The 23,917-nt window shown below is 41.7% G+C and overlaps 1 protein-coding gene and 1 pseudogene across 1 annotated transcript; both read left to right on the top strand.

Annotated features, from left to right (window-relative positions):
- The first annotated feature begins 10,057 nt into the window (after nt 1-10,057).
- LOC119559170 lies at nt 10,058-11,741 on the top strand (annotated as a pseudogene).
- Nucleotides 11,742-17,462: 5,721 nt separating this feature from the next.
- LOC119559169 (mucin-5AC-like) lies at nt 17,463-20,016 on the top strand. The gene is given in 4 exon segments (XM_037872231.1): nt 17,463-17,474; nt 18,411-18,538; nt 18,540-18,751; nt 18,962-20,016. Coding segments are annotated over 4 exon segments (1,407 nt in total).
- The last annotated feature ends 3,901 nt before the right edge of the window (nt 20,017-23,917 follow it).

Genomic DNA, 23,917 nt, shown 5'->3' with positions numbered 1-23,917 from the left:
CAGTCTGTCAGTCTGTCAGTCTGTCAGTCTGTCAGTCTGTCAGTCTGTCAGTCTGTCAGTCTGTCAGTCTGTCAGTCTGTCAGTCTGTCAGTCTGTCAGTCTGTCAGTCTGTCAGTCTGTCAGTCTGTCAGTCTGTCAGTCTGTCAGTCTGTCAGTCTGTCAGTCTGTCAGTCTGTCAGTCTGTCAGTCTGTCAGTCTGTCAGTCTGTCAGTCTGTCAGTCTGTCAGTCTGTCAGTCTGTCAGTCTGTCAGTCTGTCAGTCTGTCAGTCTGTCAGTCTGTCAGTCTGTCAGTCTGTCAGTCTGTCAGTCTGTCAGTCTGTCAGTCTGTCAGTCTGTCAGTCTGTCAGTCTGTCAGTCTGTCAGTCTGTCAGTCTGTCAGTCTGTCAGTCTGTCAGTCTGTCAGTCTGTCAGTCTGTCAGTCTGTCAGTCTGTCAGTCTGTCAGTCTGTCAGTCTGTCAGTCTGTCAGTCTGTCAGTCTGTCAGTCTGTCAGTCTGTCAGTCTGTCAGTCTGTCAGTCTGTCAGTCTGTCAGTCTGTCAGTCTGTCAGTCTGTCAGTCTGTCAGTCTGTCAGTCTGTCAGTCTGTCAGTCTGTCAGTCTGTCAGTCTGTCAGTCTGTCAGTCTGTCAGTCTGTCAGTCTGTCAGTCTGTCAGTCTGTCAGTCTGTCAGTCTGTCAGTCTGTCAGTCTGTCAGTCTGTCAGTCTGTCAGTCTGTCAGTCTGTCAGTCTGTCAGTCTGTCAGTCTGTCAGTCTGTCAGTCTGTCAGTCTGTCAGTCTGTCAGTCTGTCAGTCTGTCAGTCTGTCAGTCTGTCAGTCTGTCAGTCTGTCAGTCTGTCAGTCTGTCAGTCTGTCAGTCTGTCAGTCTGTCAGTCTGTCAGTCTGTCAGTCTGTCAGTCTGTCAGTCTGTCAGTCTGTCAGTCTGTCAGTCTGTCAGTCTGTCAGTCTGTCAGTCTGTCAGTCTGTCAGTCTGTCAGTCTGTCAGTCTGTCAGTCTGTCAGTCTGTCAGTCTGTCAGTCTGTCAGTCTGTCAGTCTGTCAGTCTGTCAGTCTGTCAGTCTGTCAGTCTGTCAGTCTGTCAGTCTGTCAGTCTGTCAGTCTGTCAGTCTGTCAGTCTGTCAGTCTGTCAGTCTGTCAGTCTGTCAGTCTGTCAGTCTGTCAGTCTGTCAGTCTGTCAGTCTGTCAGTCTGTCAGTCTGTCAGTCTGTCAGTCTGTCAGTCTGTCAGTCTGTCAGTCTGTCAGTCTGTCAGTCTGTCAGTCTGTCAGTCTGTCAGTCTGTCAGTCTGTCAGTCTGTCAGTCTGTCAGTCTGTCAGTCTGTCAGTCTGTCAGTCTGTCAGTCTGTCAGTCTGTCAGTCTGTCAGTCTGTCAGTCTGTCAGTCTGTCAGTCTGTCAGTCTGTCAGTCTGTCAGTCTGTCAGTCTGTCAGTCTGTCAGTCTGTCAGTCTGTCAGTCTGTCAGTCTGTCAGTCTGTCAGTCTGTCAGTCTGTCAGTCTGTCAGTCTGTCAGTCTGTCAGTCTGTCAGTCTGTCAGTCTGTCAGTCTGTCAGTCTGTCAGTCTGTCAGTCTGTCAGTCTGTCAGTCTGTCAGTCTGTCAGTCTGTCAGTCTGTCAGTCTGTCAGTCTGTCAGTCTGTCAGTCTGTCAGTCTGTCAGTCTGTCAGTCTGTCAGTCTGTCAGTCTGTCAGTCTGTCAGTCTGTCAGTCTGTCAGTCTGTCAGTCTGTCAGTCTGTCAGTCTGTCAGTCTGTCAGTCTGTCAGTCTGTCAGTCTGTCAGTCTGTCAGTCTGTCAGTCTGTCAGTCTGTCAGTCTGTCAGTCTGTCAGTCTGTCAGTCTGTCAGTCTGTCAGTCTGTCAGTCTGTCAGTCTGTCAGTCTGTCAGTCTGTCAGTCTGTCAGTCTGTCAGTCTGTCAGTCTGTCAGTCTGTCAGTCTGTCAGTCTGTCAGTCTGTCAGTCTGTCAGTCTGTCAGTCTGTCAGTCTGTCAGTCTGTCAGTCTGTCAGTCTGTCAGTCTGTCAGTCTGTCAGTCTGTCAGTCTGTCAGTCTGTCAGTCTGTCAGTCTGTCAGTCTGTCAGTCTGTCAGTCTGTCAGTCTGTCAGTCTGTCAGTCTGTCAGTCTGTCAGTCTGTCAGTCTGTCAGTCTGTCAGTCTGTCAGTCTGTCAGTCTGTCAGTCTGTCAGTCTGTCAGTCTGTCAGTCTGTCAGTCTGTCAGTCTGTCAGTCTGTCAGTCTGTCAGTCTGTCAGTCTGTCAGTCTGTCAGTCTGTCAGTCTGTCAGTCTGTCAGTCTGTCAGTCTGTCAGTCTGTCAGTCTGTCAGTCTGTCAGTCTGTCAGTCTGTCAGTCTGTCAGTCTGTCAGTCTGTCAGTCTGTCAGTCTGTCAGTCTGTCAGTCTGTCAGTCTGTCAGTCTGTCAGTCTGTCAGTCTGTCAGTCTGTCAGTCTGTCAGTCTGTCAGTCTGTCAGTCTGTCAGTCTGTCAGTCTGTCAGTCTGTCAGTCTGTCAGTCTGTCAGTCTGTCAGTCTGTCAGTCTGTCAGTCTGTCAGTCTGTCAGTCTGTCAGTCTGTCAGTCTGTCAGTCTGTCAGTCTGTCAGTCTGTCAGTCTGTCAGTCTGTCAGTCTGTCAGTCTGTCAGTCTGTCAGTCTGTCAGTCTGTCAGTCTGTCAGTCTGTCAGTCTGTCAGTCTGTCAGTCTGTCAGTCTGTCAGTCTGTCAGTCTGTCAGTCTGTCAGTCTGTCAGTCTGTCAGTCTGTCAGTCTGTCAGTCTGTCAGTCTGTCAGTCTGTCAGTCTGTCAGTCTGTCAGTCTGTCAGTCTGTCAGTCTGTCAGTCTGTCAGTCTGTCAGTCTGTCAGTCTGTCAGTCTGTCAGTCTGTCAGTCTGTCAGTCTGTCAGTCTGTCAGTCTGTCAGTCTGTCAGTCTGTCAGTCTGTCAGTCTGTCAGTCTGTCAGTCTGTCAGTCTGTCAGTCTGTCAGTCTGTCAGTCTGTCAGTCTGTCAGTCTGTCAGTCTGTCAGTCTGTCAGTCTGTCAGTCTGTCAGTCTGTCAGTCTGTCAGTCTGTCAGTCTGTCAGTCTGTCAGTCTGTCAGTCTGTCAGTCTGTCAGTCTGTCAGTCTGTCAGTCTGTCAGTCTGTCAGTCTGTCAGTCTGTCAGTCTGTCAGTCTGTCAGTCTGTCAGTCTGTCAGTCTGTCAGTCTGTCAGTCTGTCAGTCTGTCAGTCTGTCAGTCTGTCAGTCTGTCAGTCTGTCAGTCTGTCAGTCTGTCAGTCTGTCAGTCTGTCAGTCTGTCAGTCTGTCAGTCTGTCAGTCTGTCAGTCTGTCAGTCTGTCAGTCTGTCAGTCTGTCAGTCTGTCAGTCTGTCAGTCTGTCAGTCTGTCAGTCTGTCAGTCTGTCAGTCTGTCAGTCTGTCAGTCTGTCAGTCTGTCAGTCTGTCAGTCTGTCAGTCTGTCAGTCTGTCAGTCTGTCAGTCTGTCAGTCTGTCAGTCTGTCAGTCTGTCAGTCTGTCAGTCTGTCAGTCTGTCAGTCTGTCAGTCTGTCAGTCTGTCAGTCTGTCAGTCTGTCAGTCTGTCAGTCTGTCAGTCTGTCAGTCTGTCAGTCTGTCAGTCTGTCAGTCTGTCAGTCTGTCAGTCTGTCAGTCTGTCAGTCTGTCAGTCTGTCAGTCTGTCAGTCTGTCAGTCTGTCAGTCTGTCAGTCTGTCAGTCTGTCAGTCTGTCAGTCTGTCAGTCTGTCAGTCTGTCAGTCTGTCAGTCTGTCAGTCTGTCAGTCTGTCAGTCTGTCAGTCTGTCAGTCTGTCAGTCTGTCAGTCTGTCAGTCTGTCAGTCTGTCAGTCTGTCAGTCTGTCAGTCTGTCAGTCTGTCAGTCTGTCAGTCTGTCAGTCTGTCAGTCTGTCAGTCTGTCAGTCTGTCAGTCTGTCAGTCTGTCAGTCTGTCAGTCTGTCAGTCTGTCAGTCTGTCAGTCTGTCAGTCTGTCAGTCTGTCAGTCTGTCAGTCTGTCAGTCTGTCAGTCTGTCAGTCTGTCAGTCTGTCAGTCTGTCAGTCTGTCAGTCTGTCAGTCTGTCAGTCTGTCAGTCTGTCAGTCTGTCAGTCTGTCAGTCTGTCAGTCTGTCAGTCTGTCAGTCTGTCAGTCTGTCAGTCTGTCAGTCTGTCAGTCTGTCAGTCTGTCAGTCTGTCAGTCTGTCAGTCTGTCAGTCTGTCAGTCTGTCAGTCTGTCAGTCTGTCAGTCTGTCAGTCTGTCAGTCTGTCAGTCTGTCAGTCTGTCAGTCTGTCAGTCTGTCAGTCTGTCAGTCTGTCAGTCTGTCAGTCTGTCAGTCTGTCAGTCTGTCAGTCTGTCAGTCTGTCAGTCTGTCAGTCTGTCAGTCTGTCAGTCTGTCAGTCTGTCAGTCTGTCAGTCTGTCAGTCTGTCAGTCTGTCAGTCTGTCAGTCTGTCAGTCTGTCAGTCTGTCAGTCTGTCAGTCTGTCAGTCTGTCAGTCTGTCAGTCTGTCAGTCTGTCAGTCTGTCAGTCTGTCAGTCTGTCAGTCTGTCAGTCTGTCAGTCTGTCAGTCTGTCAGTCTGTCAGTCTGTCAGTCTGTCAGTCTGTCAGTCTGTCAGTCTGTCAGTCTGTCAGTCTGTCAGTCTGTCAGTCTGTCAGTCTGTCAGTCTGTCAGTCTGTCAGTCTGTCAGTCTGTCAGTCTGTCAGTCTGTCAGTCTGTCAGTCTGTCAGTCTGTCAGTCTGTCAGTCTGTCAGTCTGTCAGTCTGTCAGTCTGTCAGTCTGTCAGTCTGTCAGTCTGTCAGTCTGTCAGTCTGTCAGTCTGTCAGTCTGTCAGTCTGTCAGTCTGTCAGTCTGTCAGTCTGTCAGTCTGTCAGTCTGTCAGTCTGTCAGTCTGTCAGTCTGTCAGTCTGTCAGTCTGTCAGTCTGTCAGTCTGTCAGTCTGTCAGTCTGTCAGTCTGTCAGTCTGTCAGTCTGTCAGTCTGTCAGTCTGTCAGTCTGTCAGTCTGTCAGTCTGTCAGTCTGTCAGTCTGTCAGTCTGTCAGTCTGTCAGTCTGTCAGTCTGTCAGTCTGTCAGTCTGTCAGTCTGTCAGTCTGTCAGTCTGTCAGTCTGTCAGTCTGTCAGTCTGTCAGTCTGTCAGTCTGTCAGTCTGTCAGTCTGTCAGTCTGTCAGTCTGTCAGTCTGTCAGTCTGTCAGTCTGTCAGTCTGTCAGTCTGCCAGTCTGCCAGTCTGTCAGTCTGTCAGTCTGTCAGTCTGTCAGTCTGTCAGTCTGTCAGTCTGTCAGTCTGTCAGTCTGTCAGTCTGTCAGTCTGTCAGTCTGTCAGTCTGTCAGTCTGTCAGTCTGTCAGTCTGTCAGTCTGTCAGTCTGTCAGTCTGTCAGTCTGTCAGTCTGTCAGTCTGTCAGTCTGTCAGTCTGTCAGTCTGTCAGTCTGTCAGTCTGTCAGTCTGTCAGTCTGTCAGTCTGTCAGTCTGTCAGTCTGTCAGTCTGTCAGTCTGTCAGTCTGTCAGTCTGTCAGTCTGTCAGTCTGTCAGTCTGTCAGTCTGTCAGTCTGTCAGTCTGTCAGTCTGTCAGTCTGTCAGTCTGTCAGTCTGTCAGTCTGTCAGTCTGTCAGTCTGTCAGTCTGTCAGTCTGTCAGTCTGTCAGTCTGTCAGTCTGTCAGTCTGTCAGTCTGTCAGTCTGTCAGTCTGTCAGTCTGTCAGTCTGTCAGTCTGTCAGTCTGTCAGTCTGTCAGTCTGTCAGTCTGTCAGTCTGTCAGTCTGTCAGTCTGTCAGTCTGTCAGTCTGTCAGTCTGTCAGTCTGTCAGTCTGTCAGTCTGTCAGTCTGTCAGTCTGTCAGTCTGTCAGTCTGTCAGTCTGTCAGTCTGTCAGTCTGTCAGTCTGTCAGTCTGTCAGTCTGTCAGTCTGTCAGTCTGTCAGTCTGTCAGTCTGTCAGTCTGTCAGTCTGTCAGTCTGTCAGTATGTCAGTCTTTTCAGCCAATTCCATCCGCCTGGTTTCGTTGACTTCTAATATGAGTGGTTTCTTTCGTGCAGCTCTTTAAGATAGAAATCTTGTTTTCTTAAATCCACAATGGATCACAATATCGACATCCTAATTGAATAGAATTTGGATCAAAACGCCACAAAACTGGGAGTCGAAAATGATTTTTGTATCCAAGAGTACAGCAATCCTAAGCATAGTGCCCAAAAAACAAACATTTGATTAATCTATTATGAGTTAAAGCTAAATTTCCCACCGAAATTCCAAATCTCCATGACATTTAGCATATGTGGGATGTCCTGAAGCGCAGGATATGCTGAAAAAGCCATACAAACATTTTTATGAAACGTTTTCTGATGGAAAATTAGACCATTTTGTTTATATTATGAAGAGTTTTGGTGCTAGAAGTTACATCAAATTAAAGCTTACTAAATCTCTTATTGCTGCAAAATTATGAAATTTTTAAGATTTTTGTAAACACGTTTTTATACCCGTTACTCGTAGAGTAAAAGGGTTTACAAGATTCGTCGGAAAGTATGTAACAGGCAGAAGGAAGCGTTTCCGACCCCATCAAGTATATATATTCTTTATCAGAATCGTCTGTCCGTATGTCCGTATGAACGCAGAGATCTCGGGAACTATAAGAGCTAGGCTATTGGGATTCGGCATGCAGATTCCTGAGCTTCTTACGCAGTGCAAGTTTGTTTCAGCAGCGTGCCATGCCCACTCTAACGCCCTCATAACCATATATTGTGATCAGGGGTAGGTGGCGCATTTCAGTCCCGCTATGCTGCTTGCATATCTCCATTTCCCTTTTGTCCCTTTAGCTGAGTAACGGGTATCTGATAGTCGATGTACTCGACTATAGCGTTCTTCCTTGTTATACCCGTTACTCGTAGAGTAAAAGGGTATACTAGATTCGTCGGAAAGTACCAGGCAGAAGGAAGCGTTTTTGACCCCATAAAGTATATATATATTCTTGATCAGGATCACTAGCCGAGTCGATCTAGCCATGGCCGTCTGTCCGTCTGTCTGTCCGTCCGGATGAACGCTAAGATCTCGGAAACTATAAGAGCTAGGCTAGGTTTTGGCGTGGAGTTTCCTGAGCTTCTTACGTAGCGCAAGTTTGTTTCAGCAGAGTACCACGCCCACTCTAACGCCTACAAACCGCCCAAGCCTGTGGCACCCACAATTTTCATGCTAGATAAAAAATTTTAACTGAAATGTATTGGTCTCGTCAATACCTATCGATTGACCTAAAAAAAATTGCCACGCCCACTGTAACGCATAAAAACCTCATAAGAAGAAAAGAAATGACGTCAGAGCCAGACAATGACAAATGCAAAAGGAAAAACCCTATAGTCGATAAAGCAACTCTGATTTGTTCACTAATAAACATAGCCTATAGCGCCACCTAGCCTATAGCGTCACCTGCAGCGGCCACTAGCCTATAGCACCCCAAGCGGCTTGGTGGCGTATTAATGAAAACAGCTGATTTGCTACATGTGGATTGCAATATCGATTGAATTGCGAAATATTATTTGGTTCTATGTTAACTTTTTAATGATTGATCCGATTTGAATAATTTTTGGAATGTAGATGGGAATAAAAACAAAATTCCATTTAAATTTGTACAATTTTTACGATTTGGGCGATTGCGGACGTTAGCTCTTATAGTTTCCGAAATCTTGGCGTTCATACGGACAGACCAACAGACGAACATGGCTAGATTGACTCGGTTAGTGATCCTGATCAAGAATATATATACTTTATGTGGTCGGAAACGCTTCCTTCTACCTGTTACGTACTTTCCGACGAATCTAGTATACTTACTTTCTCTTCGTGTAACGGCTGTAATAAATGAATACATACGTTATTATGCTACAAAATATACATTTGACTTTTTGAATTATAGTTAAAATCACAGGCACGGAAAAAGGGAAAATATTTTCTCAAATTGTGTAGGGTGAAGCGTATAGGGAGAAATCCTAAAAATCTTTACATTTCCGCAAGAAGGGGCAGATTAAAATATTTATATCTTTCGTAGCACGTGATAGTTCCGGCTGGTCGTCGATTCCCTAGATAAAGAGCCCATTATTTCCCAAAATTACATATGTATATATTTAATTAATCGATCACGAGCAAGAAGCAGTGACGATTTATGCAATTCGGATAGTTTGGAGATTTGAAAATGGAAATTAAGGGGAAAAACAAAATGGTTTCATTTGGTTATATTTACACAAGTATGTGGCAAGACGTCGTTGCTGCCACGAATGCCCACCCTGCCATGATCACACCGTCCCTAGATAAAGTATGAAACTATCAAAGATAGAAAATTGGGATTTCAGACTTAGATTCCGTAGCCTTGAAGGCAACGCCTATGAGTCACGCGAATTTGCCACGCCCACTCTAACGCCCACTAGCCTACCAAACCTATGGCGCCCTTAGTTTTCATGCTAGAAAACAATTTAAAACTGAAATGTATTAGGCAATACCAATCGGTTTACGCCCACAAACTGCCCAAAACTGTGGCGCCCGTAGATTTCATGCTAAAAAAAAATTTTAACTGTAATGTGTTTGTGTGTCAATACTTATCGATTGAGGCACTTTAACGACCACAAACCGCCCAAAACTGTGGCGCCAAGAGTTTTCATGCTAAAAATAAATTTTAACTGAAATGTATTTGTCTGGTCAATACCTATCGAATGACCCAAAAAAAGTTCCGGCCCCATAAAATACATATATTCTTGATTAACATTACTGGACGAGTCGATCTAGCCATGTCCGTCCGTTTCTACGCAAACTAGTCTCTCAGATTTAAAGATATAGGGCTGAAACTTTCCCAAAATTCTTATATCTTTTGCAGGTAGTATATAAGGCGGAACCAGCCGGATCGGACAACTATATCTTATAGCTCCCATAGGAATAATCGGTAAGAAAATTTTTAAAAATTATATCTCTGGTGTTTTTTAACATACAACTTCCTAAGCTTGGAAATAACACTTTTTAATTGGTTCTGAGTTTCGAATTGAATTTTATCAAAATCAGACGACTATATCATATAGCTGCCATAGAAACGATCGGAAAATTGGTGGGAAAATAATATGAAACAAATTATAGCTTCTGTGTTTTTTGACATATTATCTGATACTATTGGGAATATAATATTTTGTAGTTTTATGAATTTCGAATTAAATTTAATAATTATAACTGCAAGGGAATACTAACTTCGGCATGCCGCAGCTAACTTCCTTTCTTGTTTTTAATCTCAAGTTTTGCGATTTATTTTTCATGAAAGTAATCCTGATGTCGACCACGGCGATCGACTAGAAAGTTCGGCGAGTGCCTACTTAGAATTCTCATCCGAAATCGCCGCGAGTTTATTCGCCAGTGAAATCGACTTCCAGATAGAACTGTCCTTTTTTGGTTCTCCAGGCCTGGCAGCATTTTATTTCGCTAAATTACTTACTAAATTACTTTCCACAACACCTATAGTACGTATTTGCGCTATGATTAATTTCAGAGAATCAAAATTTTTACTCGTCTATTTGCTTATGTCTTTAAGACTGGTAAAAATCTTGAGTACAATTAACACAATTAAATTAAAAGTTTGATATTTATGAACATACCAACATGAGGGCGTTTAAATTGTAAAATCAAATGTCCACATATGTGTAATACCTAATACTTTTCAACGAATACATTATACACATTTACTAGACAAGTAACAGGTATAATGATCCGATCTGTATGAATTTTCCTAAGAATTTAAAATATAACAGAAAATGACATTGCCATAAGGATGCAATTTGTGAAGTCCCAAGCTCATTATTGTATATATTATATCTAAGGAAAAAGCTTAAGCATGTTATGTTAGAGTGTCAAGCAATACCAATTTAATGATCATAGAAGGGAAATGAAATCGAGCAGCCAGTTCCGCTTTTTAGAGCAATTAAAGAAATTAAAAATATTATAGCAATAGACCGTATCCAAAGATAACGGGAGCCATTAAATTACCAACCAATATGATTCACGGTTGGGGCATTAGACGCAATAGTAAGGGGCCCATCTATTTATCGAAAACCCGATAAGGGAGAGGTTTTCGTTTTGTGACACAAGTCTTCATATAAAAGACAGTGCACTTGCGAGGCGGTCATTTAAACTTATTGTGGTGTACAAGACTGTTTATTGTGCGAGCTTAAGTAGTTGAAAAAGAGACCCAAAAGGAATTGCTAATAGCAGAATGAAATTTTTCACAGGTATAAAAGGGATAGGTTTGTTGTATCTACAATTGTCTTATAGTGTGTTTAGACTACTAGCATCATTGTCAAGTATTCACAAATCATGCTAGAAGTTTACACTACAAATGCGGCATTTGAACATTCGATTTTATAGGAAATTGACAATAAAATAAATCATTGCTAGTGTACTAATATCTTCACTACTACATTTTCAAACATTCAAAACACAGCATCATTCTATAAGTCGATTGTTCGGATAGATGAGGATAGAAGATAAAAGTTTTTTGATTGTTCGACAAATGTGGTAGTACAGAAGAGGAGTGCCAAGGCAACTATTAATTTTGATGTAAGTTTTATATGAAATAAAACATTAGACTTCATAGAAAAATACGAATCTGTGCCTCACACGATTTTTGAATCTTTGACAAAGATGTTAGCAGTCTAAACACACTATAAAGTATCTTATCATTGCAGTACTAGTCGCCCTTTCGGTAGCCAACATCAATGCCGCCAGCGAGCAGCCCGCCGTGGGTACGATCGACAACAAAATTTTCCGGCGCTACGTGTGCATACATAAGCCATATGGATTCCGCGCCTTGGTTCCTGGCAGCTGCTCCCAGTACTACGAGTGTCAGTCAGGAGTGGCCCTTGTCAGCACCTGCTCACGCTTTTTTGATGCAAAGGTCCAGGGATGTGTCAATCACAACACCGGTTGCATAGAGGCTCAGCCTGCTTCAGAGGGAAAAGAGCTTATAGGAAGCTCTGTCTCGATTGGGCCTTGTGCTCAGGAAACGACAACAGCGTGCGCGCCAAAAGAAACAACTTCCACCTGTGTTCCAAAAACCACAACAACCTGTGAGACATATACCACAACAGACTGTGTGTCAGAAGCCACAAAAACGTTCGTAAAAAAAACCACAACATCAGAGCCAGAAACTACAAAAACCTTTGTGCCAGAAAGCACAACATCTAGTGTGGAAGAAACCACAACAGCATGTGTAACAGAAAGTACTACAAGCCCGGTTTCAAAAAGCACAACAACCTGTTTGTCAGAAACCACAGCAAGATGTGAGCCAGAAACTACCTGTGTGGGAATAAAAACAACATCCTGTATGCCAGAAACTACAACAACGACTGCGCCAGTGACCACAACAACCTGTTCGCCAGAAACCACAACATTCTGTGTGGAAAAAAGCACAACAACGTGTGAGCCAGAAACTACTTCAACATGCAAAAAAAAATCCACAACAACCTGTGAGTCAGAAAGTACAACAATTTGTGTGCTGGAAACCACAACAACTTGTGGGATAAAAACAACAACATACTATGTGCCAGAAACTACAACAATCTGTGTGGAAAAAACCACAACAACCTGTGTGCCAGAAGCTACAAGAGCCTGTGTGGGGAAAACAGCAATAACACGCGTAACCACAACAACCACTGTGCCGGAAACTACCATCACCTGTGTGCCAGAGACCAAAACAACCTGTGCGCCAGAAACTACAAAAATCTGTGTGCAAAAAAGCACAACAACGTGTGTTCCAAAAGCTACTACAACTTGCAAAAACAAATCCACAACAACCTATAAGTCAGAAAGTACAACAGCCTGTGTGCCGGAAACAACAACAACTTGTGTGACAAATAACACAACAACCTGTTTGCCAGAATCTACAACAACCTGTGTGGCAAACACCACAACAACCTGTGTGCCAGAAACTACAATAACCGGTGCGCCAGAGATCACAACAATTTGTGCCGAGGCAATTACTACTGTTTTCAGCGAAACAAACTATGTTTCAGGCTCTGTCAAAGTCCGACCAGTAAGACCTGTACGACCTGCCGCTCGTCCCGTACTAGAAACTAATCAGCTGTCGACTAAACAAACCCATAAGCTAAGCATTTCCATCTATACAAAGTATGTGTGCCGCAATAAGCCCAATGGCTTTATGCTAGCTTCGTTAAAGAGCTGCTCCGACTACTACATATGCCGATATGGAAAACCTTTGTTAGTTAGCTGCGGCGAAAAGTACTTCAATGGTCTCAAAGGGATTTGCGATCTGCCAGAAAATACACGATGCGTCCAACCACAAGCCAATCGACTTATAATGACCACATAAACGAGGTAACCCATGAAATTTACGAACACTACTTGAACCCACCCTAATATTTGTGCTCATTTGTTCTACATGGTTGTAATGTTAATTAAAATTGAAATAGATGCAAAAGCTAATATAAGCTAAAGACACCTATCGAGTTTTTAGTGGTTTTTCACGTGGTAGTTACTTACCCACCCACAATCACTATTTTACAAAACAAATAATAGTGTAATTCTTTTGTCGCCATCGCAATTTATTTATTATTATTGCCAGTGCTGCTCCTCACACTTGTAGTAATCACTCGTTCGTTTTATTTTAGACCAACAGGTCTTTCTTTATTAAGTTGCCAATTCAGAATGTTTCGCTTAAGCTTAAGTCTGGTTGATGGGCATTCGGCAGCAGCGGGGGAAAAATGCTGACAATGCAATTGCGCATATATTCACCACGCTGGCAACCAATTTAATCAAAACACAGTCCCTTAAGGTGGTTTGTGCTGAATGGGCAGTTGAGATGCCTATATTCTTATAGACTACTTCTTGCCCATTAGTTTTATGTGAATATATTAATATTCGCTATTCAAGCAAAAGGGGGTATGCAGTGCGCGCGACATTTAAATCGTATTCAAGTAAGTCGGCCTGTGTGTGAAACATACCAACACAGCGACAGTTGTCTGCTGGGTGATCATATTACCATCATGTCCTGAAGCGCAGGATATGCTAAAAAAGCCATTTTGGAGGAATGGAATCAAACAACGGTGAAGAATGGAATGAAATTAGACCAATCGATGCAAAATGGGTTTCCGACTATGTACTAAATTCGACGTACTTTGTCCAAAATACACCCTTTTCTTATGATACAAACATTTGTATGATACGTTTTCTGATGGAAAATTAGACCATTTTGTTTATATTATGAAGAGTTTTGGTGCTAGAAGTTACATCAAATTAAAGCTTACTAAATCTCTAATTGCTGCAAAATTATGAAATTTTTAAGATTTTTGTAAACACTCGTAGAGTAAAAGGGTTTACAAGATTCGTCGGAAAGTATGTAACAGGCAGAAGGAAGCGTTTCCGACCCCATCAAGTATATATATTCTTGATCAGAATCACTAGCCGAGTCGATCTAGACATGTTCGTCTGTCCGTATGTCCTTATGAACGCAGAGATCTCGGAAACTATAAGAGCTAGGCTATTGGGATTCGGCATGCAGATTCCTGAGCTTCTTACGCAGCGCAAGTTTGTTTCAGCAGCGTGCCATGCCCACTCTAACGCCCTCATAACCATATATTGTGATCAGGGGTAGGTGGCGCATTTCAGTCCCGCTTTGCTGCTTGCATATCTCCATTTCGATGTACTCGACTATAGCGTTCTTCCTTGTTATACCCGTTACTCGTAGAGTAAAGGGGTATACTAGATTCGTCGGAAAGTAACAGGCAGAAGGAAGCTTTTTTGACCCCATAAAGTATATATATATTCTTGATCAGGATCACTAGCCGAGTCGATCTAGCCATGTCCGTCTGTCCGTCTGTCTGTCTATAAACTATAAGAGCTAGGCTATTGAGATTTGGCGTGGAGTTTCCTGAGCTTCTTACGTAGCGCAAGTTTGTTTCAGCAGAGTGCCACGCCCACTCTAACGCCTACAAACCGCCCAAGCCTGTGGCACCCACAATTTTCATGCTAGATAAAAAATTTTAACTGAAATGTATTGGTCTCGTCAATACCTATCGATTGACCTAAAAAAAATTGCCACGCCCACTGTAACGCCCAAAAACTCCCAAGAAGAAAAGAAATGACGTCAGAGCCAGACAATGACAAATGCAAAAGGAAAAGCCCTATAGTCGATAAAGCAACTCTGATTTGTTCACTAATAAACATAGCCTATAGCGCCACCTAGCCTATAGCGTCACCTGCAGCGGCCACTAGCCTATAGCACCCCAAGCGGCTTGGTGGCGTATTAATGAAAACAGCTGATTTGCTACATGTGGAGTGCAATATCGATTGAATTGCGAAATATTATTTGGTTCTATGTTAACTTTTTAATGAATGGTCCGAAAATTTTTTGGAATGTAGATGGGAATAAAAACAAAATCACATTTAAATTTGTACAATTTTTACGATATGGGCGATTGCGGGCGTTAGCTCTTATAGTTTCCGAAATCTTGGCGTTCATACGGACAGACCAACAGACGAACATGGCTAGATTGACTCGGTTAGTGATCCTGATCAAGAATATATATACTTTATGTGGTCGGAAACGCTTCCTTCTACCTGTTACGTACTTTCCGACGAATCTAGTATCCTTTCTTTCTCTTCGTGTAACGGCTGTAATAAATGAATACATACGTTATTATGCTACAAAATATACATTTGACTTTTTGAATTGTAGTTAAAATCACAGGCACGGAAAAAGGGAAAATATTTTCTCAAATTGTGTAGGGTGAAGCGTATAGGGAGAAATCCTAAAAATCTTTACATTTCCGCAAGAAGGGGCAGATTAAAATATTTATATCTTTCGTAGCACGTGATAGTTCCGGCTAGTCGTCGATTCCCTAGATATAGAGCCCATTATCTCCCAAAATTACATAAGTATATATTTAATTAATCGATCATGAGCAAGAAGCAGTGACGATTTATGCAATTCGGATAGTTTGGAGATTTGAAAATGGAAATTAAGGGGAAAAACAAAATGGTTTCATTTGGTTATATTTACACAAGTATGTGGCAAGACGTTGTTGCTGCCACGAATGCCCACCCTGCCATGATCACATCGTCCCTAGATAAAGTATGAAACTATCAAAGATAGAAAATTGGGATTTCAGACTTAGATTCCGTAGCCTTGAAGGCAACGCCTATGAGTCACGCGAATTTGCCACGCCCACTCTAACGCCCACTAGCCTACCAAACCTATGGCGCCCTTAGTTTTCATGCTAGAAAACAATTTAAAACTGAAATGTATTAGGCAATACCAATCGATTTACGCCCACAAACTGCCCAAAACTGTGGCGCCCGTAGATTTCATGCTAAAAAAAAATTTTAACTGTAATGTGTTTGTGTGTCAATACTTATCGATTGAGGCACTTTAACGACCACAAACCGCCCAAAACTGTGGCGCCAAGAGTTTTCATGCTAAAAATAAATTTTAACTGAAATGTATTTGTCTGGTCAATACCTATCGATTGACCCAAAAACAGTTTACCACGCCCAACTAACGCCCATAACATTTAAATCAGTCTGCAGTCCAAATGATCATATATTGAGATCGCAGGTAGCTGGCGCATTAAAATCTCGCTTTGCTGCTTGCATATCTTTATCTCCCATTGGTCCCTTTGGCTGAGTAACGGGTATCTGATATTCGAGGCACTCGACTATAGCGTTCTTCCTTGTTATACCCTTACAGAGTGTATTAGGATTTCAGTCAGAAGTTTGCAACGTTTCCGGCCCCATAAAGTACATATATTCTTGATTAACATTACTGGACGAGTCGATCTAGCCATGTCCGTCCGTTTCTACGCAAACTAGTCTCTCAGATTTAAAGATATAGGGCTGAAACTTTCCCAAAATTCTTTATCTCTTGCAGGTAGTATATAAGTCGGAACCAGCCGGATCGGACAACTATATCTTACAGCTCCCATAGGAATAATCGGTAAGAAAATTTTTAAAAATTATATCTCTTGTGTTTTTATACCCTTTACTCGTAGAGTAAAATGGAATACTAGATTCGTCGGAATGTATGTAACAGGCAGAAGAAAGCGTTTCCGACCCCATAAAGTATATTCTTGATCAGGATCACTAGCCGAGTCGATCTAGCCATGTCCGTCTGTTCGTCTGTCCGTCTGTCCGTCTGTCTGTCTGTCCGGATGAACGCTGAGATCTTGGAAACTATGAGAGCTAGGCTATTGAGATTTGGCGTGCAGATTCCTGAGCTTCTTACGCAGCACAAGTTTTTTTCAGAAGAGTGCCACGCCCTCTTTACGCCCACAAACCGCCCACAACTGTGGCTCCTACAGTTTTGATGCTAGAATAAAAATTTTAACTAAAATGTATTGTTCTCATCAATACCTATCGATTGACCCAACAAAAAGTTTGCTACGCCCACTTTATAGCCCACAAACTGCCCCCAAACTTCAAAAAATCGTAAATATATCTCGGAAACTATCAAAGATAGAGAATCGGAATCTCAGATTTAGATTCCGTAGCCTTGTACGCAGCCCAATTTTGTTACGCGAATATGAATATATGAATATATATTTTAACTGAACTGTATTGAACATTGTATCTGCCACGCCCACCCTAACGCCCATAACGCTTAAATCTGTCTACCGCCGGTAGGTGGCGCATTTCAGTCTTGCTTTGCTGCTTGCTTATCTCCATTTCCCTTTTGTCCCTTTAGCTGAGTAACGGGTATCTGATAGTCGAGGCACTCGACTATAGCGTTCTTCCTTGTTTAACATATAACTTCCTAAGCTTGGAAATAACATTTTTTAATTAGTTCTGAGTTTCGAATTGAATTTTATCAAAATCAGACGACTATATCATATAGCTGCCATAGAAACGATCGGAAAATTGGCGGGAAAATAATATGAAACAAATTATAGCTTCTGTGTTTTTTGACATATTATCTTATACTATTGGGAATATCATTTTTTGTATTTTTAAGAATTTCGAATTAAATTTAATAGTTACAACTGCAAGGGTATACTAACTTCGGCATGCCGAAGCTAACTTCCTTTCTTGTTTTTAATCTCAAGTTTTGCGATTTATTTTTCATGAAAGTATTCCTGATGTCGACCACGGCGATCGACTAGAAAGTTCGGCGAGTGCCTACTTAGAATTCTCATCCGAAATCGCCGCGAGTTTATTCGCCAGTGAAATCGACTTCCAGATAGAACTGTCCTTTTTTGGTTCTCCAGGCCTGGCAGCATTTTATTTCGCTAAATTACTTACTAAACTACTTTCCACAACACCTATAGTACTTATTTGCGCTATGATTAATTTCAGAGAATCAAAATTTTTACTCGTCTATTTGCTTATGTCTTTAAGACTGGTAAAAATCTTGAGTACAATTAACACAATTAAATAATTAAAAGTTTGATATTTATGAACATACCAACATGAGGGCGTTTAAATTGTAAAATCAAATGTCCACATATGTGTAATACCTAATACTTTTCAAAGAATACATTATACACATTTAATAGACAAGTAACAGGTATAATGATCCGATCTGTATGAATTTTCCTAAGAATTTAAAATATAACAGAAAATGACATTGCCATAAGGATGCAATTTGTGAAGTCCCAAGCTCATTATTGTATATATTATATCTAAGGAAAAAGCTTAAGCATGTTATGTTAGAGTGTCAAGCAATACCAATTTAATGATCATAGAAGGGAAATGAAATCGAGCAGCCAGTTCCGCTTTTTAGAGCAATTAAAAATTAAATTAAAAATATTATAGCAATAGACCGTATCCAAAGATAACGGGAGCCATTAAATTACCAACCAATATGATTCACGGTTGGGGCATTAGACGCAATAGTAAGGGGCCCATCTATTTATCGAAAACCCGATAAGGGAGAGGTTTCTTCATATAAAAGACAGTGCACTTGCGAGGCGGTCATTTAAAATTATTGTGGTGTACAAGACTGTTTATTGTGCGAGCTTAAGTAGTTGAAAAAGAGACCCAAAAGGAATTGCTAATAGTAGAATGAAATTTTTCACAGGTATAAAAGGGATAGGTTTGTTGTATCTACAATTGTCTTATAGTGTGTTTAGACTACTAGCATCATTGTCAAGTTTTCACAAATCATGCTAGAAGTTTACACTACAAATGCGGCATTTGAACATTCGATTTTATAGAAAATTGACAATAAAATAAATCATTGCTAGTGTACTAATATCTTCACTACTACATTTTCAAACATTCAAAACACAGCATCATTCTATAAGTCAATTGTTCGGATAGATGAGGATAGAAGATAAAAGTTTTTTGATTGTTCGACAAATGTGGTAGTACAGAAGAGGAGTGCCAAGGCAACTATTAATTTTGATGTAAGTTTTATATGAAATAAAACATTAGACTTCATAGAAAAATACGAATCTGTGCCTCACACGATTTTTGAATCTTTGACAAAGATGTTAGCAGTCTAAACACACTATAAAGTATATTATCATTACAGTACTAGTCGCCCTTTCGGTAGCCAACATCAATGCCGCCAGCGAGCAGCCCGCCGTGGGTACGATCGACAACAAACTTTTCCGGCGATACGTGTGCATACATAAGCCATATGGATTGTCAGTCAGGAGTGGCCCTTGTCAGCACCTGCTCACGCTTTTTTGATGCAAAGGTCCAGGGATGTGTCAATCACAACACCGGTTGCATAGAGGCTCAGCCTGCTTCAGAGGGAAGCTCTGTTTCGATTGGGCCTTGTGCTCAGGAAACGACAACAGCGTGCGCGCCAAAAGAAACAACTTCCACCTGTGTTCCAAAAACCACAACAACCTGTGAGACATTTACCACAACAGACTGTGTGTCAGAAGCCACAAAAACGTGCGTAAAAAAAACCACAACAACATCAGAGCCAGAAACTACAAGAACCTTTGTGCCAGAAAGCACAACATCTAGTGTCGAAGAAACCACAACAGCATGTGTAACAGAAAGTACTACAAGCCCGGTTTCAAAAAGCACAACAACCTGATTGTCAGAAACCACAGCAAGATGTGAGCCAGAAACAACCTGTGTGGGAATAAAAACAACATCCTGTATGCCAGAAACTACAACAACGACTGCGCCAGTGACCACAACAACCTGTTCGCCAGAAACCACAACATTCTGTGTGGAAAAAAGCACAACAACGTGTGAGCCAGAAACTACTTCAACATGCAAAAAAAAATCCACAACAACCTGTGAGTCAGAAAGTACAACAATTTGTGTGCTGGAAACCACAACAACTTGTGGGATAAAAACAACAACATACTATGTGCCAGAAACTACAACAATCTGTGTGGAAAAAACCACAACAACCTGTGTGCCAGAAGCTACAAGAGCCTGTGTGGGGAAAACAGCAATAACACGCGTAACCACAACAACCACTGTGCCGGAAACTACCACCACCTGTGTGTCAGAGACCAAAACAACCTGTGCGCCAGAAACTACAAGAATCTGTGAGCAAAAAAGCACAACAACGTGTGTTCCAAAAGCTACTACAACTTGCAAAAACAAATCCACAACAGCCTATGAGTCAGAAACTACAACAGCCTGTGTGCCGGAAACAACAACAACTTGTGTGACAAAAAACACAACAACCTGTTTGCCAGAATCTACAACAACCTGTGTGGCAAACACCACAACAACCTGTGTGCCAGAAACTACAAGAACCGGTGCGCCAGAGATCACAACAATTTGTGCCGAAGCAATTACTACTGTTTTCAGCGAAACAAACTATGTTTCAGGCTCTGTGAAAGTCCGACCAGTAAGGCCTGTACGACCTGCCGCTCATCCCGTACTAGAAACTAATCAGCTGTCGACTAAACAAACCCATAAGCTAAGCATTTCCATCTATACAAAGAATGTGTGCCGCAATAAGCCCAATGGCTTCATGCTAGCTTCGTTAAAGAGCTGCTCCGACTACTACATATGCCGATATGGAAAACCTTTGTTAGTTAGCTGCGGCGATAAGTACTTCAATGGTCTCAAAGGGATTTGCGATCTGCCAGAAAATACACGATGCGTCCAACCACAAGCCAATCGACTTATAATGACCACATAAACGAGGTAACCCATGAAATACACGAACACTACTTGAACCCACCCTAATATTTGTGCTCATTTGTTCTACATGGTTGTTATGTTAATTAAAATTGAAATAGATGCAAAAGCTAATATAAGCTAAAGACATCTATCGAGTTTTTAGTGGTTTTTCACGTGGTAGTTACTTACCCACCCACAATCACTATTTCACAAAACAAATAATAGTGTAATTCTTTTGTCGCCATCGCAATTTATTTATTATTATTGCCAGTGCTGCTCCTCACACTTGTAGTAATCACTCGTTCGTTTTATTTTAGACCAACAGGTCTTTCTTTATTAAGTTGCCAATTCAGAATGTTTCGCTTAAGCTTAAGTCTGGTTGATGGGCATTCGGCAGCAGCGGGGGAAAAATGTTGACAATGCAATTGCGCATATATTCACCACGCTGGCAACCAATTTAATCAAAACACAGTCCCTTAAGGCGGCTTGTGCTGAATGGGCAGTTGAGATGCCTATATTCTTATAGACTACTTCTTGCCCATTAGTTTTATGTGAATATATTAATATTCGCTATTCAAGCAAAAGGGGGTATGCAGTGCGCGCGACATTTAAATCGTATTCAAGTAAGTCGGCCTGTGTGTGAAACATACCAACACAGCGACAGTTGTCTGCTGGGTGATCATATTACCAATGCACTTCAAAATGTGCTGGCCGTTGGACTTTTATATATTTATACCCGTTACTCGTGGAGTAAAAGGGTATACTAGATTCGTTGGAAAGTATGTAACAGGCAGAAGGAAGCGTTTCCGACCCCATAAGGTATATATATTCTTGATCAGGATCACTAGCCGAGTCGATCTAGCCATGTCCGTCTGTCCGTCTGTCTATCTGTCTGTCCGGATGAACGCTGAGATCGTGGAAACTATAAGAGCTAGGCTATTCCTGAGCTTCTTACGCAGCGCAAGTTTGTTTCAGTAGAGTGCCACGCCCACTCTAACGGCTACACACCGCCCAAGCCTGTGGCGCCCACAATTTATATGCCAGATAAAAAATTTTAACTGAAATGTATTGGTCTCGTCAATACCTATCGATTAAAAAAAAATGTTGCCACGCCCACTCTAACGCCCATAACGCTTAAATCTGTCTACAGCCGGTAGGAGGCGCATTTCAATCTCGCTTTGCTGCTTGCATATCTCCATTTCCCTTTGGTCCCTTTAGCTGAGTAACGGGTATCTGATAGTCGAGGTACTCGACTATAGCGTTCTTCCTTGTTTTTTATTATATTTATATGCATCTGCGATGCAAAAACTTATAACTATCTCAAATTCTACAGACCAGGCAGTTTCTAGCTGCGGTTCTTATTTTTTTTTACCTAGGTACCCTTCAGTTCTGCAGTAGGGACGCGGTGACATGGCTCAAGGCAAAAAGCTTTTTTTGTGCCTAAAACGCTGTGCCGCTGTTGACGTCAGCAGAGCAGTCGGCGCAGCCGTAGAAGACTGCCCACGAAAACGATCGTGCAACAAAGAGAGGCAGATATTCGGATTTTTCTCTCTCTTTCTTGTCTTATAATCTGCCTGCACTCCGCGCTCGCAGAGACAAATTTCGGCCGGTCCGCTATTTTTTTTCCGTTATGTTCGGCTAGCGACTAATTTTCGGCGGAAAAATTTTCGTGGAGCAGCGACATGTGAATGCCCTAATATTTTAGGAGCATTATTGTGTATCGAAAATATACAACTTATATTGTTTTATAAAAGTAAATTATTTGATTATAGTAAAATTAAGTAATTTGGATTTACTTATAATGTTATGTTTACTTATTATACATTTATATTACAATATATTTTTTTAGCGTAATTATAGAAAATTAGTCCGTTAAAATTGATTTCAATATTTAAAGCATTAGTAGTATTAGTATTAACATTTTTTAAAAATTCGTATTGTATTTTTTACTGAAGAAGTACAAATTATATTGTCGGATATATTTCGCCTTAGAAAGGGTATAAGTGCAGTGGCACGCGCCAACAGCGAAGAGAAAACAAGGGAAATCGAGTAAAGGGGTGAGAAGAAGATTTGGTGCATTCTTTTTGAGTAATTGAAAGGAAAGCATCCATTTTAATTGTGCGCAGCAGAGTTACTTTAATCGTCTCTTTAAGTTAATATAATAAAGTCAGGTAAGTGCTACGTTAAGTTTAAGATGTTGTGCATTGATCTTAGTTTAAAGTACGTATATTTTGAAGGTATTCAATGGGTTCCGTTAGCCGAAAGTGGATGACGAAATGTTTTGTGGCAAAAAAAATCCCGCAAAGGGTTTATACACAGCTCTAAAAGGTAAATATACAAATAAACAAGTAAAACGCATTTTTTAATCATATCCCCATACATATTTTAGGAGCGTTGGCCAAGGATTCGGAGAACCCGGACAAAGGTTTAAGGAAAGCGATGACCAAAGTAAAATGCCAGTAACGTAACATAAACCTAGGCTTACTATAATAATTGTCCTTTAACAGATAACCTAAATAACACTATTTAATTAAAATGAATTTAAAAGTAAATAAAATGTATGTATTTTAAATTCTATATTTTCATTAGTGAAAACTCATGGAAAAATTCTGATTTTCACAAGTGATTCACTTGGGACGTGTCACTTGTAAGTGATTCCACAAGTGAAAACTCATGGAAAAATTCGGATTTTCACAAGTGATTCACTTGGGACGTGTCACCGGCACGTGACAGGCCATACGAAAAATTAGTATAAGGAACAAGTGAAATCCCGTAGGACTTCGAAAAATGTTCATTTAAATTTTCACTTGTGAAAATGCGGACATCCCATACAATTTTCTGTATGGAGCGTCACTTGTTCTTCACTTGTGCAAGAGGATATGTCCCACGTGATTCCCAAGGTGATTCACAAGTGAAACTTTTTTTTTGGAACTGAAGGGTAGGGATACATGTCAAATTTTATATATATGTATCAGAAAACTTAAAAAAAAACAAGGAAGAACGCTATAGTCGAGTACCGCGACTATTAGATACCCTTTACTCAGCTAAAGGGACCAAAGGGAAATGGAGATATGCAAGCAGCAAAGCGTGATTGAAATGCGCCACCTACCGGCGGTAGACAGATTTAAGCGTTATGGGCGTTAGAGTGAGCGTGGCATATTCGCGTAACAAACTTGCGCTGCGTACAAGACTACGGAATCTAAATCTTAGATTCCACTTCTCTATCTTTAATAGTTTCCGAGATATCAAAGTTCATATTTACGATTTTTGAAGTTTGGGGCGGTTTGTGGTCGATAAAGTGGGCGTGGCAAACTTTTTTTTGGGTCAATCGATAGGTATTGATGAGAACAATACGTTCCAGTTAAAATTTTTATTCTAGCATCAAAACTGTAGGAGCCACAGTTTTGGGCGGTTTGTGGGCGTTAGAGTGGGCGTGGCACTCTGCTGAAACAAATTTGCCCTGCGTAAGAAGCTCAGGAATCTGCACGCCAAATCTAAATGGCTTGGCTCTTATAGTTTCCGAGATCTCAGCGTTCATCCGGACGGACGGACAGACGGACATGGCTACATCGACTCGGCTAGTGATCCTGATCAAGAATATATACAAGTATACTTTATGGGGTCGGAAACGCTTCCTTCTGCTTGTTACATACTTTCCGACGAATCTAGTATACCCTTTTACTATACGAGTAACGGGTATACAAATGAGATGAAAGAAGCTAGAAAACCAAAGTGCCCTGCAGATTGTAAAGGTCCTATGCAGCTTGCGAGTATACGTGTCATAACAAAAATTAAAGATATGAAAATAAAGAAAATATATTAATATGAATGAACATTTTTTTAATGAAAAGTAACGCAATATTTAAGACAGAATTTGAAAACGTTACAGAAATAATACCCAAAATGGGTTTAATTGAAAC

Source organism: Drosophila subpulchrella, unplaced genomic scaffold (genome assembly GCF_014743375.2).
Source record: "Drosophila subpulchrella strain 33 F10 #4 breed RU33 unplaced genomic scaffold, RU_Dsub_v1.1 Primary Assembly Seq183, whole genome shotgun sequence".
In the NCBI taxonomy this organism is placed as follows: domain Eukaryota; kingdom Metazoa; phylum Arthropoda; class Insecta; order Diptera; family Drosophilidae; genus Drosophila; species Drosophila subpulchrella.
This window is presented reverse-complemented; position numbering and strand designations above follow the sequence as displayed.